Raw genomic sequence first — 23,969 nt, 5'->3', positions numbered from 1 at the left:
TTACCAATTTTTTGTTGATTTGCACCGAATACCAACTGTTTTTCCGGGGGCATACTTCTCTTTCACTCGACAACCGCCACAACAATGACGTCATCTCGAAGCAACGAAATTTTGTTTACCGAGATCTGCGCGAGACCATAACAACAATGGCGGATCTGCCTGACGAAAAGTTTGGAGTGCGGTAAATCTTTGTTAATAAAAAAAAAGTAATCGGGGAATAATGACAATTTTGTGTCCAAAAAAGTTGCGTCCCGGGGACGCACGTTGATTTGACACGATGCGTCCCCAGCAAAAAATGATGCGTCTAGGACGCAGGGACGCGGGCAAACGAGAACACTGCAAATGTATCTAATAAATTGATTGTGTGCCCAACGATTGTTTGAAATGCATTCCGATTTTTATTTTTGACCCATGCAGTGGTTACAAGGCTTACGTATGGCATTTAGGTCTACACACTAACAGTTAGCTGAAGATAAGAAAATAACAAGATATTTTGACAATATAATATGAAATACGGGCTAGGTAGCAACAATCTTGACTATTGAATTCCTCTTACCTAATGCAAAGTGTGTAGAGCAAACCCGAGCATTCGGTCTTTTCACTTGAATGCATCTAACCACAAGTCTAGTCTGCTGAGCTCCTGTAAAACAATTTATGATCACCATTTTTTCTCCGATTCTGGTACACTAACACATATAACATGAAGGGACCTAACAGCAACGACTGCCTTCTTTTCCTCTGTCTTCTAACCAGCTCAAGTATTGTTTTGCCTCCAGGCTACGCCCCGCTCACCGGATACGTCACAATGTTTACAAACAAACGAAAGGGTCTGTATAAGATATCTGTTTTTTCAAATGGGCGTCAGTGGAGCTGTGTGCACATGGAACAGCAGAAGGCAATGTTAGCAGGTGGACAAGGAGCAAGGCATTCGGTGCACGCGCCTAACACATTCCTTTGTCAGCTGACAAAAGAGGGAGTCCATAAAGAATGAGTAATGTGTGCGCGCACTGTGCACAAAAAGCATAAGCACCCGAGATAGATGCAATATCAATTATGTCTGTTTTCAGGGGCTGTGAAAAAAAGTGAATAACACAATACAGTATGTGGCCAACTACTATGGCAGACCAAAACTGAAGACAAAAAAATGGTGAGGATTCAAGTTAGAAAATGATGAACAGCCAGTGCTGGGAGTAACACGGTACAAAGTAAAGTACTGTATTTTCCGCACTATAAGGCGCACCTAAAAGTCTTTTTTTTTTTTCAAAAGCTGACCATGCGCCTTATAACACAGTGCGCCTTATATATGGCTCAATATTAAATTCGCAGGGTCTCGCAACTTACTCAACAGCCGCCGACTCGATTCTACCCCGAACGTGGAGTAGTCCGCGGTGTATGCTGGGATTTATATACCGGCGTTTCATTGGCTAACCAATGTGTCAATCATCATTTGAATCGATCACTATTGGCTGAAGTTATTCGGAGCCTCGGATTGGCTAGATGGCCAAAACAAACCCTGCAATCGGCCGAGTTTAGCAATGGCGTAGCAAGTCCGCGGTGTATGCTGGGATTTATATACCGGCGTTTCATTGGCTAACCAATGTGTCAATCATCCGTTAAATCGATCGCTATTGGCTGAAGTTATTCGGAGCCTCGGATTGGCTAGAGGGCCAAAACAAACCCTGCAATTGGCCGAAAAAGATGTGTCAATCATCCGTTAAATCGATCGATATTGGCTGAAGTTATTCGGAGCCTCGGATTGGCTAGATGGCCAAAACAAACCCTGCAATCGGCCGAGTTTAGCAATGGCGTAGCAAGCTTGCTAAAGTACGCCATAAAGAAACATGTTTCATTAGTCTGTATTTGTAAATATTCTACTCTCCTGGATTTACTTCACTCACGGTTGTAAGAAGACCATGATTGCGTATCATTATTGAACGTGAGAACTTAGGTGAGTTATGCGGCTTTATATTTTCCCCGTATCTTGTTTTAGAACGATCTTGATGTTGCTGTGATGAGTTGAGTGAATTAAGCTCAATTCCAAGTGTTTATTGTCATATGCACAGTAAAGTTGCGAGCGAAAAAAAAAATAGAAACTAAGGAATGGTTGGCATTTCTTGAATCCCAAGACTTCAACCTTCCGAATGATATTTGAAATGACGCATTTAAGTGACATCGTACGGACACCGCATCCGCACATGTCTACGACACGTATTTGCTTCTTTGCAAGCTTTGGGAATGTTAAGGGGGTAATCAGTTTGACTGAATCATCTGGCTGTTTTGTCGACGTTCCCATTGTAGCGCCTTATAATCCGGTGCACCTTATCTATGGAAGATATAGGACCGAAAACTATTTTTGGGGGGTGCGCCCTATAACCCGGTGCGCCCTATAGTGCGGAAAATACGGTATTCATGGAACGAAATTGCCTTTGTAAGTAATGTGTACTGTAATGCGTTGTTAATGAAATGATATAGCTCAAATGTCGTTACGACACGGTGCGTTAATCCGCTACTTTTTAAAAGCATATCATGAAATACAATGCCTTCTCTTCTTAGAAAGTTCCTTCTTTTCTAACCGAGTAATCCTAACCACAATATTCCAGCAACACAATGCTAGATACAATACCGACCCATGTGTGGGCGTGTTAATATGTACCTACAAAGTACAACTTTACGCGGGTGCTGTCTCAAGCATAGAGTATGAAAACGCTTACTGTAATTTCTCCCTATTGGTATTCTCTCTACCGCACACATTCACATCCAAGCCAGATTTACAACTATAAAATGAAATTCTGAAATCAGGGGTCACTTTAAATGCACACATTTGGCTGTGTGTCACCAGTAGTGAATAGTATGCACTGTAGCACGGCTTGGGGCAAATGTAAATACATAATTTACAGTAAAAGAGAGCAGAATTTGACTTTTACTCAAATCATTTTCGCAATGCACCATACCTGGAGGGGGAAAAAGAAACTACTTAGGCATTACCCAGAAATGGAGGAGGAAATCTTGGAATGGTTTGAGGACACAAGACAAAATTGATATGAAGTGTCTCAGCGTTGTTAGTTTTTAAGATCTAATGATTACGCAAGAAATATGAAGGGTTCACTTTTACCACAGGTTGGTGTGCACGTTCTTGGATTAATTTTATCCTGTGGCTACTTTTAATCGTTTTAGGGGGTCAGTTTCTGCACTAAGATATACAGGGGAATTTGTAACTAAATAGTTACTTTCAGAGTAACGCAATACTTTTGGGCGTCAGTAATTTGGTGGTAACGCAATTACTTTTTAAACTCTGTAACTAAGATCTTTTCAGTGATGCACCAGAAACTGTGAACCGCAACGCTAAAAGTTACTCTTTTTCTTATAACTCATTCTGTATTGTTTAAAATGATAGTAAATGTAGTGATCTTACCTCTATTTTGAGCCCAAAAATTCACTCGGCTGACCAGAACGTTGAGACAAGCAGATTCGCTCACTTCTGACCTCAAGACGAGCAAGGTAGATCCACTTCAATAACAATTAACGGCTCGTCGGTTCAATCATTTATATTTACGGTAACGGTCAGTTGCTAAAATGGGAAGAAAAAGTAACCAAAGTACGTAGGACCGCGTCTTTTTACAAGAAAACTAATGCAAAAGTCTTTCCGTCAAGCAGGTTGCTGTGATGCGAGCGTACACTGCCCAGCCTGATCATTTACTGTAGTGAGATGAAGCGCTGTCAAGGTACGTGTACTGGGACAAAGCGGGACAGGAAACTATAAATCGTAATTTCAAAATAAAATCTTAGAGGCGTTCTGTCTAGCGCTTTGATACTGTGGCTTGGGTTTTTGGGGTTATCAGTGACAGTAACTAGTGGAAAGGATGACTTTACGATCGGTAATTGAATGTACTCTCTAATTCTTGCCTTAAGTATTCCATCCCTCGCTCAATAGTCGGATTTGCTGATAATATATGTATGGTTTTATACAAAGCTTTGTATATTTTGAAAGGGTCATCGAAACATTTTGTTTCGCACGTGGCACACACGAATTAAATTGTGTCTTATGTTTTCCTCATCCTAGGCTTTAATGGACTGAGGTCACCCTAAATTAATTTGCTCACAAAAATGGGGGCGAAACAACCACAACCATTATTTAATTTCATTCAACCAGCAAACGCAATTTCAAAAATCTTGTACGTGTTTTGTTACGCAAATGTAATTATATATATGTGTTTGGAAAAAAAAGACCGCATTTTGGTGGTACTGGCATCGACTGGTAAGCTTCCCGTCTTCCTTTTATTGTTACAATAACGAGAAGAACAAAAAGAGCCGCTTATTATTATTATTGTTATTATAATTTCCCAGGTTGCGCGTGGTCGCCCTCTGCTGGCCTCAGATTAGAAATTCTTGCCCCGCATCTGTTTTCTTATAATACAAATCCATCAGTTTTCTTTAATTGATTTTTATCATTCGGATTCAAAAAAAAAATGTCAAAGTTGTCTTACAGTAGTATATATGATGTTTAGTGTCCTGATATTTGTCAATGGTTGTTGTGGAAAATAGACTTGCAGGTTAGGAAATAAAAAATCTAATTTGTTTGGCCTATGTTTAAATTATTATTGCAAGGGTAAAAATTGAGGTCAGTGTACGTTATTATGTCTCCATATATGGATTAATGGATGGATAGGTACCCTTAAATTCATTTGGTACTCAAGCCCACTTTTAATGGTGTCATCCCCCAACATTAACCGTGCAAACTGCTAGTTTATGCTTGATTTTGACAGTCTGCTGGTACAGATGCTTACTTTACTGTACCTTTGCATGATAAGCAGATTCCTCTCATTAACGAGGATTCAACTGTGTTTATAGACCCATAAGCAAGAACATTGCCCAGGATAAAAGGCCCCAGAATGCCTCTGTCTGCCAGACTGGGCTGAGAAAAGAGGTGTGTCTTTCCTCCTCCCACCTTTCCTACTAACCCACCTTTTTAGCTACACTTACATGCTGTTTACAAACCAGACTACTTGGAGTGGACATTTCAGGAATGGACTCTCCAGTTAGGCCAGGCTACCAGAGAGTGGAGATCCAGAAGACCACATGGGAAGTCCCTCAAAGATACTCGGGGCTGCGGGCAGTTGGCTCCGGCGCCTATGGGACAGTTTGGTGAGTCGAACCGGCATTAGAATCTATCATTCATAAATCCCTCATTTCATATTTATTTTGGTGTCCTCTTTACTCAACTCAAATACATATACTGAAGATTAAGGTTAGGTAACATGTGTTAAAAAGAGAGGGATTTATTTTCAATTTTCTGTGAGTTAATCATTAATAACACAAATTCACTACTATGCCCATAAAGGATGTGCTATTTGTAAATCTTGGTTATAAATGACCAAAGGTCATGATTAAAGCTCTGAGACTCACAAATTCTCTATGAACATTCTGTACATGGAAAGAAATATGCATTCTACTCATCAGACTGTTGCACCCGCAGCTATCTACCTTCTGCAAACAGAAGTGCTATTGTGCGCCTCAGGCTACTCAGCATGTCAGAGCAGGTCCACTGATAAGCAAGAATCTCCTGCACCAGCAGGGAAGCACTTAGCCTACATACTGCATCTAATGAACCACAGACGGACAAACTTGCATTTCTCTAAACACACCTGCACAACACCCCTGTACATTCATACAATCATTTATTCAATGTTATGTTTATTAATTTTTATTTGCAGATGAGTTCAAATGCTTGGTGATATGATAAGTTTTCTAATACGCAGCCAGATCTTACTTACTGAAAAAATGCACAGTACGATTAAAAACAGAATCATATAAGATAGTTGAAATTGCATTTTCTAAATGCAAACCCATGTCATTCTTCTTTAGTGTACACCATTACAATAGTTTACCAATTACATCTTTCATCGATTGAAGATAAAGAGCATTAACTGATAACTAGAATGGCTGTGCAGCATAAAAGCATCACCCACATTGAGATGTAAAACCATTTTTTGTGGCATTTCCATTTTTGGCGTGGTCATTGGCACATAAGAATAGAAAACCCAAAGAGTAAGACTGAGTCCAGATGGAGAATATAATCCCGGAATGGGGTTATGAACAGCCTAAATATATAGTTGTCTACTTATACATTGTTTCCTAAAGATTACACTCAAGATGCAAATAATTCAAGAAGAAAACTGGAGACTGTAATTTGAAAGCAACTGCTCAGTCATCCTTATTCAACAAAACAAAAACAAAAAAACACATCTAGGGTAAGATCGTAGTTATATCTAAACTCACCCCCCATTTTCTTGGGTGGAGATACACGCAGACAAACCAACCAATCAACAAACAAACAACGAAACAAACAAGCAGACATTTTTATATCCATACTTAGATCCCAATCTTTATCAGCAGCCTCATTTTCTTCACGGGTGATAATTACAGTCTCTGATGTCCTGTCTGTAATGTGTTTGTGGTAGCTCTGCCATAGACCAGAGGACCAAGGAGAAGGTGGCTATTAAGAAGCTCTATCGCCCTTTCCAGTCCCTCATCCACACCAAACGGGCATACAGAGAACTCCGGTTGCTTCGCCACATTGAACATGAGAATGTAGGTTTGCTTTTGTAAATTCCATCTTCTTCTGAGCTGGCCATTGTTTGGAGCAAGTACAGTCCTCAAGGCTGGATATTGAGATTAGGGTTTTGGTGCAAGCACATCAATTACAATTTGTTTCCTATTCAAATAAGTTGGTTTTGGGGACAAGCTAACTCTGTTGACAATTCAACAAACAAAAGTCCATAATCTTACTTTAGCTTCAGGCCAAGATGGGAGTGCTGTTTGTTGTCACAGCCCCGATGGCATGCTGTATACAGTACTTAGCTGTTTGGGTTTCTGACTAATCCTGGTTATGCTAAAAATAAGTACAACGGTTTATAAATGTTTTTGAATTATATTGTTTTTAAAGGAAAAAAAGAAAGCTTAGCTTGAGAATAACCTTGATCCTTTGAGAAAAGTTTCAAAGACATAAACTAAAGAACACACTTGCTGACAATTCCAAGGTAGGACACACCAAAACAACACACAGTTACAAATTACATTCAGGCCCCAGTTGCTAGATATATCTAATACAGAGGAAAAAACGTACATTTTCGCATGAAAATAGTCAACCCATTTTGAATTTGTGTATTGTCACTCAATTTAGCTCAATCCCTTAGTCATTTTAAAATGGAAGGGATTTCCTGTTATTATTGTTACAATAAGATATATGGGCTCCCACTATTCCAAACATGGCATTTGTATCAACATTGTGTTTTTAGTTTTGTAAATCAAGTAAAAAAATCAGCAATGTTTTTCTCTTTTTCTGGTGGCGATCATTTTGAAAATGCTGTCAAGTGAAGATGGGTTTGAAGTTGCCTATGGGGTCACATAACAACCAATCGCCTGCTATCTGATACAGAGCCATGATTGTTCATTAGCTGAAGACTGGTCATTTGCAATGTCATTTACACTCATTTTTCAAAATGGACACTTCAAGTAATGCTTCTCAACTCAAATTTGCATGCAAACAAAATGTTGAGTTTAGACTAAAAGGGACCCATACAGCATCATATTATTAAAGACAAGTCAGGTTGTGCTTATTTGCATATTCCTTAAGGCCTGCACAGATCCCCATTACAACACCCCCTGATCTGAAACCTGCATGAGGGCAAAGAAAAATTCAAATACCTCAGCATGAGGATATTGAAAAACCCCTGTGAAGGGGGCTCCCATGAGGTAACCTCGCCTTCCAGGATGACCAGGCTGCAATGGATGTTGCAAGGGCATCAACAGGCAACACACAAGCACCATTAACATGAAATTTTGCTAATGACAGAATGTCCAGTTGACAGCTCCCACAGATGCAGCAGACTCTAGTCGGTGTCGGTATGATTGCTCAAAATGCATGCACTGTACAACTACCAGACTCATCCTTCTCCCTCAAGGACAAAAGACAAGAGTATGAGGTCAGCATTACTTATAAGCTAAATACGTATATCAGTATATAGGTATGAAAGTATTAAAGAAAACGTACGTCTTAGAATTTGTGTTTTTATAGGGGGATGAAAAATAAATCAATATTTCCCCTGAAAAAAGAATTTTGGAAGTATATATATATATCCATATATATATATATATATATATATATATATATATATATATATATATATATATATTTCTTTTTTACATGAAAGCAACAATGCATTTTTATTTGGCAGACAATACAAATTACTCTTTGAAAAAAACGCCTTAAAAAATATTGAGGGCCAATTTGTATATTGAACTAAGAAACACATTTCTGCCACAAGTTTTTATTAACATGACAGCGACAACATGGTCAAGTCATGTTAATTTGTATAGCTCTTAATGACAAAGAGTCTCAAAGGGCTTCACAGACCACAGATTATTGCGAACTACAGATTATTATTACACCATCCCCTGATATAAAACCCAAATGAGGGCAAAGGAAAAACCCAAAAACCTCAACATGACGAAAATGAAGAAACATCGGGAAGGGACTGCACATGAGGTAATCCCCCTTCCAGGATGACCAGGCTGCAACAGATGTTGCAGTAACAAATAATACACATATATGCTCAATAGTCATTCATAATCTATAGAATAGAAGTGTTTTTTAAAGCCTTGATTCAAACAGTTCCACTGAGGTTGCAGATAGATTCTCAGAGGGCGGAGTATTCCGAAACACCGGGGCCCTAATGAAGAATGCTCTCAAGCCTGTGGTTCTCTTCTTGGCTCTTGGGATCACTAGTAGACCAGCATTTTCAGAGCGAAGGCTCCGGACCGAAACATAGGGGGAAATTAAAAACATACGAGGGAATGGTAATATTAAACATTGAGTCACTCCTAGAGCATATTCTATTTTGGTTGTAAGTGATGGTTCTGTGTGTTTGTTTCAGTGTGCTTACAAACTTCTGCCAACCCAGAACTTTGTCATAAACCCAGAAACAATGTTGCAAAATGTGATTGCTTATTCATTCCACATCACTGCCAATCAAATTTAACTTTTTTTAAATTTAGAAAATGACTTCATTAACATGCATATATAATTGAAGTGGTGTGCGACAGGGTGCTTCAAACATTCATAATCCCCAAAAATATAGATCCAAAACATTCACTCATATACAACGATAACAATAAAAAAAAATACCTAAAAAGCAAAAACAACAAGGAGGGGCACAGTAAAATCACGTGAGGAAAAAAAAATACACTTATACAGAAACCGAACAGAGTACAGCTGAAGCGAGATGAGAAATGGATTTCGCCAAAACAATTGACAAAGAACGGGTTGTGTGAAGCAGTGTTTTTAACCAGCGTGCCGGGGCTCCTTGTCTAGTGAGCCACAAAATATGGCCAATTTGAACATGGGAAAAAAAGCATACTATTGTTCAGTATCTTTGCTTTCTTCCAGTGAACAGCCGGATAATATGGATAATATTTATCCATATTAGTAGTGTTGGAATTTCTTGTTAAATCAACACAAACTTCAATTAATCATCTGACTCCAATTTGTGACCTTTCCCAATCACCACTCATCCAAACAATTTGCGCACTCTTTTCTGCATGGAAAGTTCACAGAAGCCGGCATTTTCACTCACGAGTGGATTCATTTCTAACACACAAATCAATACAGCTCTGGCACGCCTCTCCTTCCAAAAGCCGACTCTTCTTCTTCCGAGTTGCTCAGCAAAGCATCTCCTCCGCCACTTGGCTGGGTCCCATTGGTCTCCCGTTCCCGGAAGAATGGCGCGTCAACCTCCTCTGCCTCAGCCCCCAGACAGCTGGTCACCTCCCACTGCCTGAGAGCTGCCCCACGTGATCTACTCCACAAAACTTTTGCACAAAACAGAGTCCAACAGACAAACCCAAATTCAAACTTCCATATACCTTTAGTAGGTGGTAGCCCATTAGAGTTTGGGTTTCAGTTCATATTTAAATTGATCATCGGGTAGTACAGGGAAATATATTAAAATATTAAATTTGTTTGATGAAGCTGTTTAAGATTATATTAAAGAAATTTTAATAAAATCAATCAAATATAGTAAAGAATAAATAATATTGCACACATCCTTGCTCATTTTTAGAAATGTCCTATTTTACTTTACAAAATAAAAATGAAAAAGTTGGGATGTTGGAAAGCAATGTTGGTTCCCCCAGTACTTTTTTCTCATATTGTATATTATTTTTTAACATTTTTATATTTAAAAAAACTAAATAACTATAACGTCGACCATTAAAGAGCTGATTAAAAAATGGAGAAATCCAAATTTATAACAAACTCAATAACCTCTATTTCCTGCTTAGCCATTGCAACCACAAATGATGAGAAAAACTTTATACCAGGGGTCTCAAACTCAATTATTTTGGGGGCCGCGGAAGCTAGGATCTGGGTGAGGTTTGGCCAAATGGGGTTTCCCATAAAAAAACAGCACTGATAAAAACATTACGCTGTTCTTGAAGGGACAGTGTTTTATATTTCTCCACTATATGTAGATGTAATGTGTAGTGCAACCAAAAACGATTCCAAGGAAGACTACAAACTACAAACTTTTTTTCTCTACTTATTTCTCTTCTTTTCAAAAGTAATAAGGTGCGTTTTGGTCACTTAGAGTTTCTGTATTCTGTCTTCTTCCATTGTGTTTTTAGCACTCATTTTCAAAAAAACTGCGATATCTTGTGGGAAGATGATACACACTGTCCTTTTCTCTTTCATTTTAGGGTAGGGGCCTCAAACTATCATCCTTGGGGCCGCAGTTGGCCCTGGGCAATGAGTGTGAGACTCCTGCTTTATACAGTCATTGGTCCAGGGAATTAACCTTTAAGAATTTAACAGGCGGTGTGCAATGAGGGGACACGGCAGTTAAGTGGTTAGCGCCTCCACGGCACAGTTCTGAGGTCATAGGTTCAGATCCAACTATCAGCCTTCCTGTGTGGAGTTTGCATGTTCTCCCCGTGCTTGTGTGGGTTTCCTCCAAGCATTCCAGTTTCCTCCCACATTCCGAAAACACGCATGTCAGGTTAATTGGCTGGTCCAAATTGTCCCTATGTGTGAATGAGCGAGTGAGTTGTCTGTCTCTGTGTGCCCTGCGACTGGCTGGCAACTAGTTCAGGGTGTCCCCTGCCCACTGCCCGTAGACAGCTGGGATGGGCTCCAGTACCCCCACGACCCGACTGAGGATAAACGGTGCAAATAATGGATGGTGTGCATTGAAATATTTTGATCAAAAAAGTGTGGAATAATGGCGTAAAAAGATTTTGAGGGATATATTTTTTTCCATCCTGAGATTCATACCAGAGTTTAGATCATGTGAAAAATGTGGTGAAAGTTCTCCTACCCCCTTTGTTTTCTATCAAAGGTGATCTCCCTCCTCAATGTCTTCACACCTGATTCCTCGGTGGAGAAATTCCAAACCTTGTGAGTGAGGAAGCAACCACATTCTTCTGTTAACTGCTGCAGCTTGTTCATTGTGGATGTTTGCCCAGTATTGAAGGTTTAACCACAGTGTCATGTGCAAGCGTACGCATGTTTTGTTTTGTGTTGCTGATTAGTCATAGTTGTTTTCATAAAGACTTTTTCCTTCCCTTTTACCAATATCTAGTTATATGGCGATGCCTTTTGTAGCACAGGATCTTGGCCACATCATGAAGAAGCGAAGATTAACGGATCGCATTACCACGTACCTCTTCTACCAGCTTCTAAGGGGACTGAAGGTAAATCGGTTATATTGACAGTTGATGCAAGTGTACTTGACTGTTGTTGAAACAAATGTGCTCAATATTAAAGTGACAATGTATAATAAAATGGGCCTTCACAAATAAGATAAAAAAAATTGAATTTTCTTCCGGCTCAATCCATCAAATCAGTTTAATTGGTCAGGCTCGGCCTGGGTCCAGCTTTAATACCCGCAGGCCTGGGTCGGGTCGGGCTGGATTTTGTAGACCCAATCCTACCACTAATGCTGGGGTGTCTAAACTTTTCAGAGAGCATGCCAGATTTGGTGCGAGGGCTGACTATTCACCCTGGCATTCTTTGAACAGGCTTTAATACTGGAAATTCACCCTCCATGAAAGTACTTGGCAATCAGTGTCACATTTATTATTTGACTCGCAGAGTTTCATGAAAAAGTGCTGCTTTGCCGTTGAAACAGGTTTCAGTTGCTTCACCTTTTTACAGCGTTCGTTTCCAGTGCCTCTTGGTATAATATTCTTTGAAAACAGTCACAGTCTCCTGGCAAATTAGGCAGACGCAGCTGTTTCAGATTTCGGTGAAAAAATACTCCAATTTCTACTTGCCCTGGAAGCATCTGACCTCACAGTCGACTTTCCTTTTTTTATTTAAATCTCCAATGTCGGAAATGGGGTGGGCTAAAATTTCACAGAAAGCCAAAGGCAGGGTGGCCAAAGAGCTACTGCCATCATCTGGTGAAATAGTGATTTTTTGGGGGGGTACAAATTTATTTGAAATATTACTGGCGGGCCACATATTACTTTTATGACAGAGGCCCCAGGCCAGTAAAAATTGATCACGGGCCAGAACTGTCCCCTGGGCCACTTTATAGACATCCCTGCTCTATTGCATACACATTACTCATGTAATTCTAAAAGCGACATGCTTTTTAAAGATGGACTTTTGACCCATTACATGTTACAATTTACTTTAAAAGAACTTGTATCTATCAATTTGTTTTACTCTTTGCTCCTCTTTTCAGTACATCCATTCTGCTGGCATCATCCATCGGGTCAGTACAGTCTGTGAAATAGATTTACCTACATTGGTGGCACATTCTTTGCTGGTGGAAATGTTTTTGAAAAGCTGCTAAACGAAAGCATACACTGATCAATATCAACATAAATTTAATCTAATCTGATAAAATTGTGCACTTCCTCGGGACAGAGCATAGACGGGCTAAACAGCTACCCATGACGTCTTCTAGTGGACGAGGCGCATATTGCTTTGGGGGAGAAATGACTCCTTATGAGTCGCTTTTCAGACGGGATTTATTATTTATATCAGATTAAGTAAAGTTTAATTGGGACTTAAATGTGTGGGATTGTATTACATGTTCTGGATGAAACATAAAACTAACCCTTTGTTTTGTAATAAACATCATTTACAGGTAGTGTGTGTTTTTTGAGGTGTGCTTAAAAGTTGAAAGTAGAATATTTTCTCGGTTAAATATGTGTTAACAATGCCCAACTGGGTTCAAAGAGCCGAGTTTTCCCCACTGCGCCTATCTGCTTTAGCAACGCTCTTTGGCACATGTTACACATTATGTAGGAGGAAAAGAGGGGTCGGGGTTTCGAGTGATTGTATGATCGTCATTGCAGTTTTTTGTTAGTGTAGCATAAAAATGGTAAAAGTAAGAAAATGCCTGTTAAAAATACAGTCCAAACGCATACAAAATAACCAAAACGATGAACAAAACTGAGTTTATTCGAGAGGGGTCAAAGAACTGCACGTACAGTACTTGCAGGCGCAACATAAGGAGCTTGACAGAAGCTTAAACGATGACACAAGCCAAAAGATGGCGTCAACCACAAGAAAAGTTCAAATTTCCGTATAGCAGCTTTCAAAGAAATATTTTATAATAAAAAATCCGAGTGGCCATCTCTTTTATACATTTATTCTGTAGTGACTAGTGAGGTAGTGGATTAAAATTGTTTAGATGAGACTCCAAGTAAATTGTTTTGCTTTATGCCCAAACAGCTTGTGTGTGTTTTGCAGTTCTTTGAATATGCTTTCTCTAATAGGATTTAAAGCCTGGCAACCTGGCTGTGAATGAGAATTGTGAGCTTAAGGTACACTCAAATTAAAAAAAAACTACACACAGGTCAAAATATTTGTTCTTTAAATTGCCTTTATTGCAACTTTGTCTTATCTGTTCAGATATTGGACTTTGGGCTGGCAAGGCAGACAGAGACTGAGATGACTGGTTATGTGGTGACGCGTTGGTACCGAGCTCCAGAGATCATATTCAACTGGATGCACTACAGTCAGACAGGTAGACTCTGAAAACAAATTCATCTTTCCTGCTACTCAAACACAGCTCTGACAGGTTGCCTTCTGTTTCATGACCCTAATGAGGGTTAATTAGTTGGAAAATTGATGTTGGTCTTTTCAAAAGGGTCACCTTGAAATATATCACAGCAAGTTATTTATCTTCATGTGTCGCAGTGGATGTTTGGTCCGCTGCCTGTATCCTGGCTGAGATGATCACCGGCCAAGTTCTTTTTCCTGGACATGACAATATCCTCAAACATGAAGAAACTATTGCTGTACTGTAGAAACAAACTTCTCATTGCATCATTACTTCTCATTCTGGAGGTTTGAAAAGGAGAGAGTACAGTAATCCCTCGCTGTATTGCGCTTTACTTTTTGAGGTTCTTCTACTTCAAGGATTTTCATCCTGCATAATGTTCTGCATTGTTATTTGGCTAAACAATTGCTCTGTCCCTTTTCTGTGGTCTAAACGCTTCATGACATACGTGCAAATCTTTTTAAATTTCATGTTTCTCGAAGAGTCATCATGTCAACAAAACACTCTGGACTGCGACCGGGCTCAAAAGGCAGAGGAAGAGGCTTTCTGTCGCCAATAATGTTGGACTTTTTCAAATGCTTAAGGAAGGTTAAAGCAGTTTTCCAAAGAGTCCACAAGATGTTGTCAATAATCATGTGAAGTAAAGTGGATTATATTTTTTAATAGAGCCCGCTAAACAATAGTAGCCAAAAAAAAAATGATAATTTTTCGTCTGGTAATATATGATTCACATTTTTGGGTCAAATTTACATTTTTGACGTTTATCAAGTACAGTACTTTTATCTGTTGTTTTGAAAGGTCTTATTATGCAACACAAGTTAAGTAAAGTAAGTTAAGTCAGTAAGTGAGGTAAATTAAGTAAAGTAAGTTAAGTAAAGCAAGTTAATTGTAGTACGCTAAGTAAGAAAGTTATGTAACGGAAGTTCAGTAAAGTAAGTGAAGTCAGTATAGTAAAACAAGTTAAATAAAGTAAGTTAAGTAAATCAAATTAAGTGTAGTATGTTAAGTAAGTAAGTCATGTAATGAAAGTTCAGTAAAGTAAGTGAAGTAAGTTAAGTAAAGTAAGTAAAGTAAGTAAAGTAAGTAAAGTAAGTTAAGTAAGTAAAGTAAATAAAGTAAATAAAGTAAATAAAGTAAGTAGAATAAGTAAAGTACCTCTTTTTGTGGGTTTCGACTATCAACCCTGCAAAAATGAGGGATTACTGTACCTGCTCCTTACGTGTTTCGGCAGAGTTTTAGTTTTGGAAATTGTCGAGTGAATGTAGGACAGTAGAGTGATATATTGAAAACAAGTAAGAAACGTTGCTATTTTACTTCGAAAAGATCCGTCTGGGTGCCGGGCCTTAAAAGCGCTGGAGAAATCCCTGGAGTAAAACTGTTTGTGTCCCTTTTTATATCACCATATTTTCCTCACTATAGAGCAGACTGGATTGTAAGATGCACCCTCCAAAATAGTATTTTGTGTAAATACTTTTCATATTTTAGGCGCACTGAACTATAAGGGCATGGATTTAAAACTACAGTCTGAGCTAGGGATTCATACAAAATAAATAAATACATTTCAATTAAATTAAATAAATGTAAATTATTTCATAGAACATAAATCACCCCTAAAATGAATTCATTCATAAACGGTTACTGTGCTGTTCTCACTCCGGAGTATCCCCTTTTTGCCAGCTAGTCAGGTAGTAAACGACATCTCTAATAACCAGACTTTTATTAGGTGCTTTTATTTGAAAAAATTTTTTTATCACATTAGCTTGCTAACTACACAGATATATTTCTAAACTAAGACATGCTAATACAAATTCAAACAAGAGTTTATTATTTTGTACAAAACGTAACTATAAACAAAAATCTTTGCAATAAGCGTTCAAAAGTTGGCGTCTGAGCGGCTGTCAAAGTTCTGCGCTTCTCTTTTGTTTACATGTTAACCATAAGAGAGCACTCGAAAACCACGCTATGTGTTGCGTATTTTCTGGTATATAAGGCGGACAGGATTCAAAGGCACACTTTCAAATTTCTGGCAAATGTGGGGGTTTTCAGTGCGCCTTATAGTCCAGAAATTACCGTCAGGTTATAATAGACTATTTCCATCGCTCTGAGATTCCTTTAACCCGCTTTCTCAAGTATTGATCAACTGAAAAAAATCCTCCGTCTGACTGGAACACCAGACTCCACCTTGGTGCAGAAAATGCAAAGTAAAGATGTGAGTTTTATATCTTTACCGTACGCCTGAATTCATATCTGGCACAATTTTAAAATGAAGGAATGTGAGCCCTTGTTTTCCAGGCACAGTCCTACGTTCAAGGTCTCCCTCCGCAAAAGAAAAAAACCTTCAAAGAAGTCTTTCCGTCTTTGGAGGAAAAAGGTGGGTTGCTCTCTTTGACTACAAACTATGTACACAATGGATAGTAATAATAATGTAGATACATGAAGGAATACCGTAATTCACACCTGATTGTAAGCCGCACCCAATGTCTGATATTTAACACAAAAATAACCCATATTTTTATATAAGAGACACCTTACAAAGGAAATAACATTTTGTCCATAGTAAACCTGCACCTGACTATAAGATGCAACGGCCCACATTGAAACATGAGCTGTTCTCAAAGAAAGATTGTACACAGAAAGGGTTGTCACAGTTTCAATATCAAACACACGCAGGGAAAGTGTGTTACCGTACGTTGAACCTCTTCTTCTATGGTGTTTATTGGCGGTTGTGACTTGCATCTTCTTGGACACGACCTGGCTCACTTTACCCTTTCTACCTGCGGGCCCCTGGCGGCCGTAAAAAGCAAAATGCATATGTTAGCCGTATCTCAGAAATTGTGCAACAAAAGTTGCGGCTTGTAGTCCCTAAATTACGGTAGTTCAGTGCTACTCAGCTCAGTCCTCAGATTTTTTGTCCAAAATCAGCCAAGATAGACTCCAGCTAAACTGTGTCCAGTAAAGCGGAATATGTGGTCATTGTGGCCCAGGAAGTAATACAAATAATTTGTTTTGGTTGATAATTTTTCTCTAGTTTGGGATTTTATTATATTTTCATATTGAGATTTTTTTGTGGTAGAAAAAAATAACAATAATTATATTTGACATGAGAAAAAATACATATAATTAAAATAAAAATTTTTAACTAGAATATTTCCTGTTAAAAAAATAAAAATAAAATCTGTGAAATCTTGTGCTAGTGTTTTGCTCTTCATTTTGTTATTATTTTTCTGCAAACCTAAGCAGCTTCCTCAATGAAGTCATTTAATATGTTTCCCTGTTATATGTTCTGCCACCTACCGATATGGATGAATGTTTCAGTAACTGGACAAAAGCAAAAATACTGTTCAAGGGAAAATATGAAATGGGCACTATCCTAAAGCACACTTTACAAGGTCTCATTGGCACATCAATGTGCCACCACACACTGGTTCAAAAACACTCCTTTATATAATGTGCTTTAACTTTACATGTAACTAAGTAATACCTTTTGAGTACATGCTACAGTTTTGGAGGCTACAAAAGCTTCTGTCAGTAGTCTTTTCCAATCAACTACTGATGTTTGCCATTTCAACCAAATTTGGCTGTATTTACCTGGCCAGGTACAATATTCCTGTCAAATCGGCGATAAAGTTTTATTATAATGTTATATTCGACAGATTAACCAGGTAACAGTATAAGAAATCACTCATGTTTGCATGATTGAATTACATTTTAGGTGCTGGCTAAATGTTGTATTAAAGAAAGTAAAGGTTTTAGCTGCCGCAATATTTGCTCTGGCATAGTTTCTGAGCTCTCTGATCTTCTTTCAGGAGTAATTGCATTGTTTCCTTTCATATAAAGGCTCTATTGACTCACTCATGACTGAGTTTAATGCTACCCTGGCTAGTGTCCTGGATTCCGTGGCGCCCTTACGGCTTAAATCACGACCTAAGACGCACACTTTGGTTTACTGATGAAACTTCATCGCTTAAACAAGACTGCAGGAAATCTGACAGAAAATGGCGCGCTACCAAGCTCGAGGTTTTCCGTCAAACCTGGTGTGACAGCTTGTTAAAGCAAAAAGCAGCCCTTGCCTCTGCAAAAACAGCCCATTTTTCGAAGGTGATTGCGGCACAAAAGAATAACCCCAAAATCCTTTTCAACACAGTAGCATCGCTAACGTGGCAACAGATTATTCCAGATAGTTCCACCCATTCAGCCCACGACTTTATGGTCTTCTTTAAGATTCAACACATACGGGATGAGATTTCTAAAGACAATGTAAATACGTCACATATTACAGGTCTGAAAATTATAGATGAACGACATGGTGACTGTCCAGGGATTTTTTTCCCAATTTAGTCATCTGTCACTTGATAATCTTAAACAGATGGTGAATACGGCCAAACCGACTGTTTGACCCGCTTCCGGGTTCGCTGATTAAAGGTCTTTTTGGGGTTCTTGGACCTTCAATTCTAAATACTATAAACATATCACTCTCCTCAGGTGTAGCTCCAGCGGCTTTTAAGTCCGTTGGAGCCCTTTGAGACTCTTTGTGATTAAGGGCTACACAAATAAACATGACTTGACTTGACATGACTTCTTGATGCACATAGCTCTGTCACTCCTGGAGGGCATGCTGCTTCTGGATCCAGACACAAGGCTAACAGCAACACAAGGACTCGCGCACCCTTTTTTGGCAGAATACCATGACCCGGACAGCGAACCCGACTCTCAGCCCTATGACGATTCCTTTGAGAACCTTGATTTAACCATCGGGGAGTGGAAAAGTAAGTCAGACTGTTGAAGATGTTTTAACCCTCTTCTTGTGTCAGTTTTCAGGTAACCTATGTGTGGAGAACCCATGTTTGATATCAGCTGTAAAATACACTAAAAACAATGCATCATATATTTTTTCCTCACCTTATGGTTACCTTATCAGGCTTCCTTATCTATGAATTATTATTATTATTTTCACTGTGGGTCTCTGGGACATATACCCCTTACATTTTGAAACATGTTAAAAGTAAACTGGAAGGAATTATATACAGAAACAAAGGGTTGTTTTGTTACCTGTTATATTACAACACATCTGCATTTTTTCAATTTTAACATTATTTGATAATCTTTTGAGATAGGGTTTCTTTGGACTCATATATATTTACTTCAAGAACGAGGCAAAAATCCCCTATTCAGCAATAGAATTTTGATAAAAATATAAAATGAAAAGCACAACAGGTTAAAACAGTAACTGTGAATTTGCCGAACCAAAACAACAGACAAGAAGGACCAAGACTGATAAATAACAAAATTTGCTTCAGAGTCTCTGTGTTAAATAACTTGCATTACTATGCAATTATTTGTTAATGTGTGGCCAAAAAAGGGATGCTTTTTATATCTTTTTTGCAGAGATGTTACTTAAAGTTGATGCACAATATGCCCAGTCCACGTGAGATTTTGGTTTTGGCTGTGGCTAGTGTTTTTATCATTCATATCACTGGGTTAAAACCAACCCTAAAATACAAATGTAACAATTTCAATTGGAGTTTTTTTTTAATTGATTTTGTCAAAAATGACATTCCTAACACAGTCAGAATTGATGCAAATGTATAAGTTTTTTGTACATTATACATTAAAATCCAAAACTAGTTGGTGGTGACCCTAACACAAGAAAAGGGTTAGGACTTGAGAACTGTAGTTTTTGATGAAACTGTTTCTTCCCTTCTTCATCCTCACAGGTCTCATCCACATGGAGATTATGACGTTTGACCCGGATGACCCTAGTCACACAGCCATATAGGGAGATTGAAGAGTAACAAGCTTTGGTTCAGATTAATATGACTCGATTAAACTACCTTGCAGTTAGATGAAAGCTATATGTGTGTAGCTGTAAGCATTGTTGATTTTACCTCACCTTTATCTTTGACAGCGTGTTTTTCTTTTGTCTAGAGCTGCAGCATGCCCAATTTAGAGGTTTTTCACGTTAAAAGATAAGAAAAAATGTATTAAAACATAATCATGGCGCTTATTTCTGAAAATATACTAAAATATATTCCCCCTGCCTCCAAAAAAAATAAGGCGTTTAAAGCTCTTGTCATACGGTCCTCCTCCAAGACTTGACTTGGCTATTTATAATAAATAAACTGGATCTGTTAACTGGCTGAATGGTGTTGGATTTTTTCGTAATTTAACTGTAATCATCCAAAAAACGGATTACGGTAATTTATCCCTCTTTACATAATCACATTTTGCTTAAAGGGACAGTGTGTATTTTTTGACCATTAGATGTCGTTATTTGATGTTGTGCACGGCTCTTCCGTGCTATATGTCGAATTGTGCTTGGGTAAGACACTGAGTCCCTAATGCCCCGATAAGCAGGTACATGCCCTGCATGGCTGACGCTGCTATCGGTGTGTGAGTGTGTGTGAATGGGTAAGTGTGTAGCACATTGTAAAGTGCTTTGCGTGGTCTTAAGTGACTTGAAAAGCGCTTTATAAAAAAACAGACCAGATTATTTAGAGCAGGGGTGTCGAACCCATTTTAACTCTGGGGGCCAGACGATAGAACAAATATTCTCTCGGAAGACGGACTCGTAGATTAAATAAATAGAAAAAAAGAGAAATAAATAAGAGAAAGGGAGGGAGAGCAAAAGAGAGAGTGTGGGACAAGGAAAGAGAAAGGGAGAAAGAGAGAGAGAGAGAGAGAGAGAGAGAGAGAGAGAGAGAGAGAGAGAGAGAGAGAGAGAGAACATGAGAAACAAAGAGATAAAAAGAAGTAGTGAGAGAAAGGAAAAGAAAGAGAGACAGAAAGAAATCCAAAGAGCAATAGAAAGAGAGAAGGAGAGAAAAGAGAAGTGAAGAAAGAGAGAAGGAGAAAGCAAAAGAGAGAGAGAAAATGAAAAAGGAAGACATAGCAAATAAGGTAAAAAGACACCAAGAGAAAGAGAAAAAAAGGAACAAAGAAAGAGAAAAAGAGAGACGGGAGGAGTGAAAGGGAGAGCGACAGAGTGTGAGAAAAGGGGAGGAAGAGACAGGAAGAGAGGGAGAAAGAAATATTTGTACCTTTCTTATATACAGCATCTTTGTAAGTGGCACCTGGCTTTGACAACATCAACTGGACATATTTCGACCTGCAGCTCTTTTTTTTGCGCTTCTCTCAGTGTTGTCTCGTGGACCGGATTCGATCCCTTAGCGGGCCTAATCTGACCCGCGAGCCACATGTTTGACACCCCTGATTTAGACCAACCAAGAATGAAAGAGAAAAAGCACATTGAAAAATATGAACCACAATGCTTTGTTCTACTTACTTGCTTTGATGCTTAGCCTATTTGATGGTTCTGGGTACCTGTAGCAGCAAGATGGCTGTCAAATTTGCCAATTTGAGTGAGGTTGTAATGTAAAATAAATGGTAATTTCTCAACCTAAAAGTATTTTAAAATATTCATGATTATACAATAGATCATGGGTCCCCTACCTTTTTCAAGCTGAGAGCTACTTGTTACTTATTAGCGCAAAGGGCACTCGGTTTGTTCTGAATTTTTAAAATAACAAATTATCATGTTGTTACTATTGTGCTACTATGTTAAGACCGGGCTAATTATTCAGATTCAGATCTACTTTATTGTCATTCTAGTACACGTGTATACAGAACGAAATGTCGATACATCTGACCCGCACAGTTTCCTTAAATGTAAAGATATAAATAAAATGTTGTATTGAGTTGGAGTATTTAGTACTAATAATATACTAAATAATTATGGCTATGTATAGTATTTTACAGTAGTGCAAATAGTGCAAGAGGAGCAGCTAACCAGATGTGCAAAATGGGCAGTCAGGTAAACAAGTCAGGTAAACAGTAACAATAACACTGTAACAATAACGCTGTAAGTACAATAGTGCAGAGAAACAGATGTGCAGGGAGTGGCTAGCTATAAAGAACTGCCAGTAGTGCAAAAAGTCAAACAAAACCAACAGATGTATAGATTAGCAGCAGTTTGGATTTACTATGTGTTTGATTGACCATTTAACAGTCTAATGGCCAGGGGGACAAGACTATTGTGGTACCTGGTGGTCCTGCACCGCACACTGCAGTACCTCTTCCCAGAGGCTAGCAGAGTGGACAGTCCATGATGGGGGTGAGAGGGGTCCCTGATAATGTTCTTAGCTTGGGATAGGCAGCGCTTCTGGCCAATGTCCTGAATGGAGGGGAGAGAAGTCCCGATGATTTTCTCTGCTGTCCTCGTCACCCTCCTCACACTACCCCAGTCGGAAGCGCTGCAGCCTCCACACCACACAGAGATACAGCTGGTCAGGATACTCTCTATGGTGCCCCTGTAGAATGTGATGAGGGAGGGTGGGGGCAGGTGGGCTCTCCTCATCCTCCGCAGGAAGTACAGGCGCTGCTGTGCCCTCTTCACCAGTGATGCAGTGTTCACGGACCAGGTGAGTTTGTTTGTGATGTGCACCCCTAGGAACTTGATGCTGCTGACAACCTCCACAGCCTTGTTGTTGATGAGAAGTGGGGCATGGTTGGGCTGGTTTTTCCTGAAGTCGATAATGATCTCTTTAGTTTTGTCAACATTCAGGACCATGCTGTTGTCCCTGCACCAGCCCACCAACTGCTCCACCTCCTCTCTGTAGGCCAGGTCGTTGTCGTCCCTGATGAGGCCCACCACTGTTGTGTCGTCTGCAAACTTCACGATGTGGTTTGTGGCTGACCTAGGGACGCAGTCGTGTGTCATCAGGGTGAACAGCAAGGGGCTCAGGACACAGCCTTGGGGGAGCCCGTGCTGAGGGTGATGACATCGGAGATGTTCTGACCAATCCGCACTGACTGGGGTCTGTCAGTGAGGAAGTCCAGCAGCCAGTTCCGCAGGGGGGTGTTAAAACCCAGGAGTCTCATTTTGTCTACCAGGTGTTGTGGGATGATGGTGTTGAATGCTGAACTGAAGTCCAGGAACAGCATCCGCACATGGGTGTTCTTCTCCTCTAGGTGTGTCAGGCTCAGGTGAAGCGCAGAGGAGATGGCATCCCCGGTGGAGCGGTTTGTCCGGTAGGCAAACTGAAAGGGGTCGAGTGAGGAGGGGAGACTGGAGGTGATGCGCTCTTTAACCAGTCTCTCAAAGCACTTCATTATGATGGGAGTCAGTGCAACGGGCCGGTAATCGTTGAATGATAAGATCTGGGGGTTCTTTGGCACTGGGATGACGGTGGCAATCTTGACTGGGATGATGGTGGCAATCTTGAAGCATGATGGTACAGTGGCTTGGTCTAGCAAGGTGTTGAAAATGTCTGTTAGTACACAAGCCAGCTGATCGGCGCAATCCCTAAGGACCCGCCCTGGAATGTTGTCCGGGCCTGGAGCCTTCCGTGTGTTGACCCTTCTCAGGTTCTTCCTCACGTCAGTTAAGTCCAGGAGGAGTGCTTTTTTGTCCTGATGTGGAACCGCTTTCGCTGCAGGGGTGCCATTTTGTGCCTCGAACATCCCAAAGAAGTTGTTGAGGTCATTCAGAAAGTCCATGCTAGTGTCCTGCACTGGGGCGGTGGTTGGCTTGTATCTGGTGATGGCCTGAATGCCTTTCCACATATCCCTGGTGTTGGTTGTGCTGAGGAAACGGTCCTGGATTTTTTTGACTGTGCGATCGCTTTGCTAGTCTGATAGCACGGTTCAGGTTAGCCCTCGCTGATCTCAGCGCCTCCTCGTCACCAGATTTAAAGGCAAGGTTCCGTACCTTTAGCAGTTTGCGTATCTCAGCAGTTGGCAGTAGGGTTCATTTGACTATGTCAACCACTGAACAAATCATTTTACTAGAAAATCACAATGACTCAGCACCGGTAAGCTACTTTTAGAAAAGGTCCGCAGGCACCTCAGCTGACCTTAGGGGGTACCCTGGTGCCCACGGGCACTACGTTGGAGACCCCT

General features: G+C 39.7%; 2 protein-coding genes across 5 annotated transcripts in view; one reads left to right on the top strand and one right to left on the bottom strand.

The window, feature by feature from the left end:
• Positions 1-3,683, bottom strand: part of LOC148369790 (plexin-B1-like) — an 87,784-nt gene extending 84,101 nt beyond the window's left edge. Inside the window, exon 1 of the mRNA XM_088331984.1 lies at positions 3,413-3,683. The gene's annotated coding sequence lies outside the window, so the exon portion shown is untranslated. The remainder of the gene's footprint in view (positions 1-3,412) is intronic.
• LOC148369789 (mitogen-activated protein kinase 12) lies at positions 1,724-20,213 on the top strand. 4 transcript variants are annotated; one of them, XM_088331987.1, is made up of 14 exons: positions 1,724-1,948; positions 4,849-4,924; positions 4,999-5,142; positions 6,459-6,588; positions 11,391-11,449; positions 11,634-11,745; positions 12,744-12,773; positions 13,786-13,833; positions 13,922-14,036; positions 14,210-14,281; positions 16,202-16,281; positions 16,365-16,443; positions 18,665-18,838; positions 19,787-20,213. In XM_088331987.1, the coding sequence occupies exons 3-14, from the start codon at positions 5,024-5,026 to the stop codon at positions 19,846-19,848; spliced, it is 1,080 nt and encodes a 359-aa protein (XP_088188113.1). In that variant the 5' UTR covers positions 1,724-1,948; positions 4,849-4,924; positions 4,999-5,023; the 3' UTR covers positions 19,849-20,213. The 4 variants fall into 4 exon arrangements, with proteins under 4 accessions (XP_088188113.1, XP_088188112.1, XP_088188111.1 ...); XM_088331986.1 differs by lacking the exon at positions 1,724-1,948 and adding an exon at positions 3,707-3,722; XM_088331985.1 differs by lacking the exon at positions 1,724-1,948 and adding an exon at positions 3,792-3,875.
• Positions 20,214-23,969: the final 3,756 nt, after the last annotated feature.

The sequence above is a fragment of the Urocampus carinirostris genome, chromosome 3 (assembly GCF_059441175.1).
Source record: "Urocampus carinirostris isolate Australia breed hairy pipefish chromosome 3, RoL_Ucar_1.0, whole genome shotgun sequence".
Lineage (NCBI taxonomy): Eukaryota > Metazoa > Chordata > Actinopteri > Syngnathiformes > Syngnathidae > Urocampus > Urocampus carinirostris.
The sequence above is the reverse complement of the archived record's forward strand: the minus strand, read 5'-3'. Positions and strand labels throughout refer to the sequence as shown.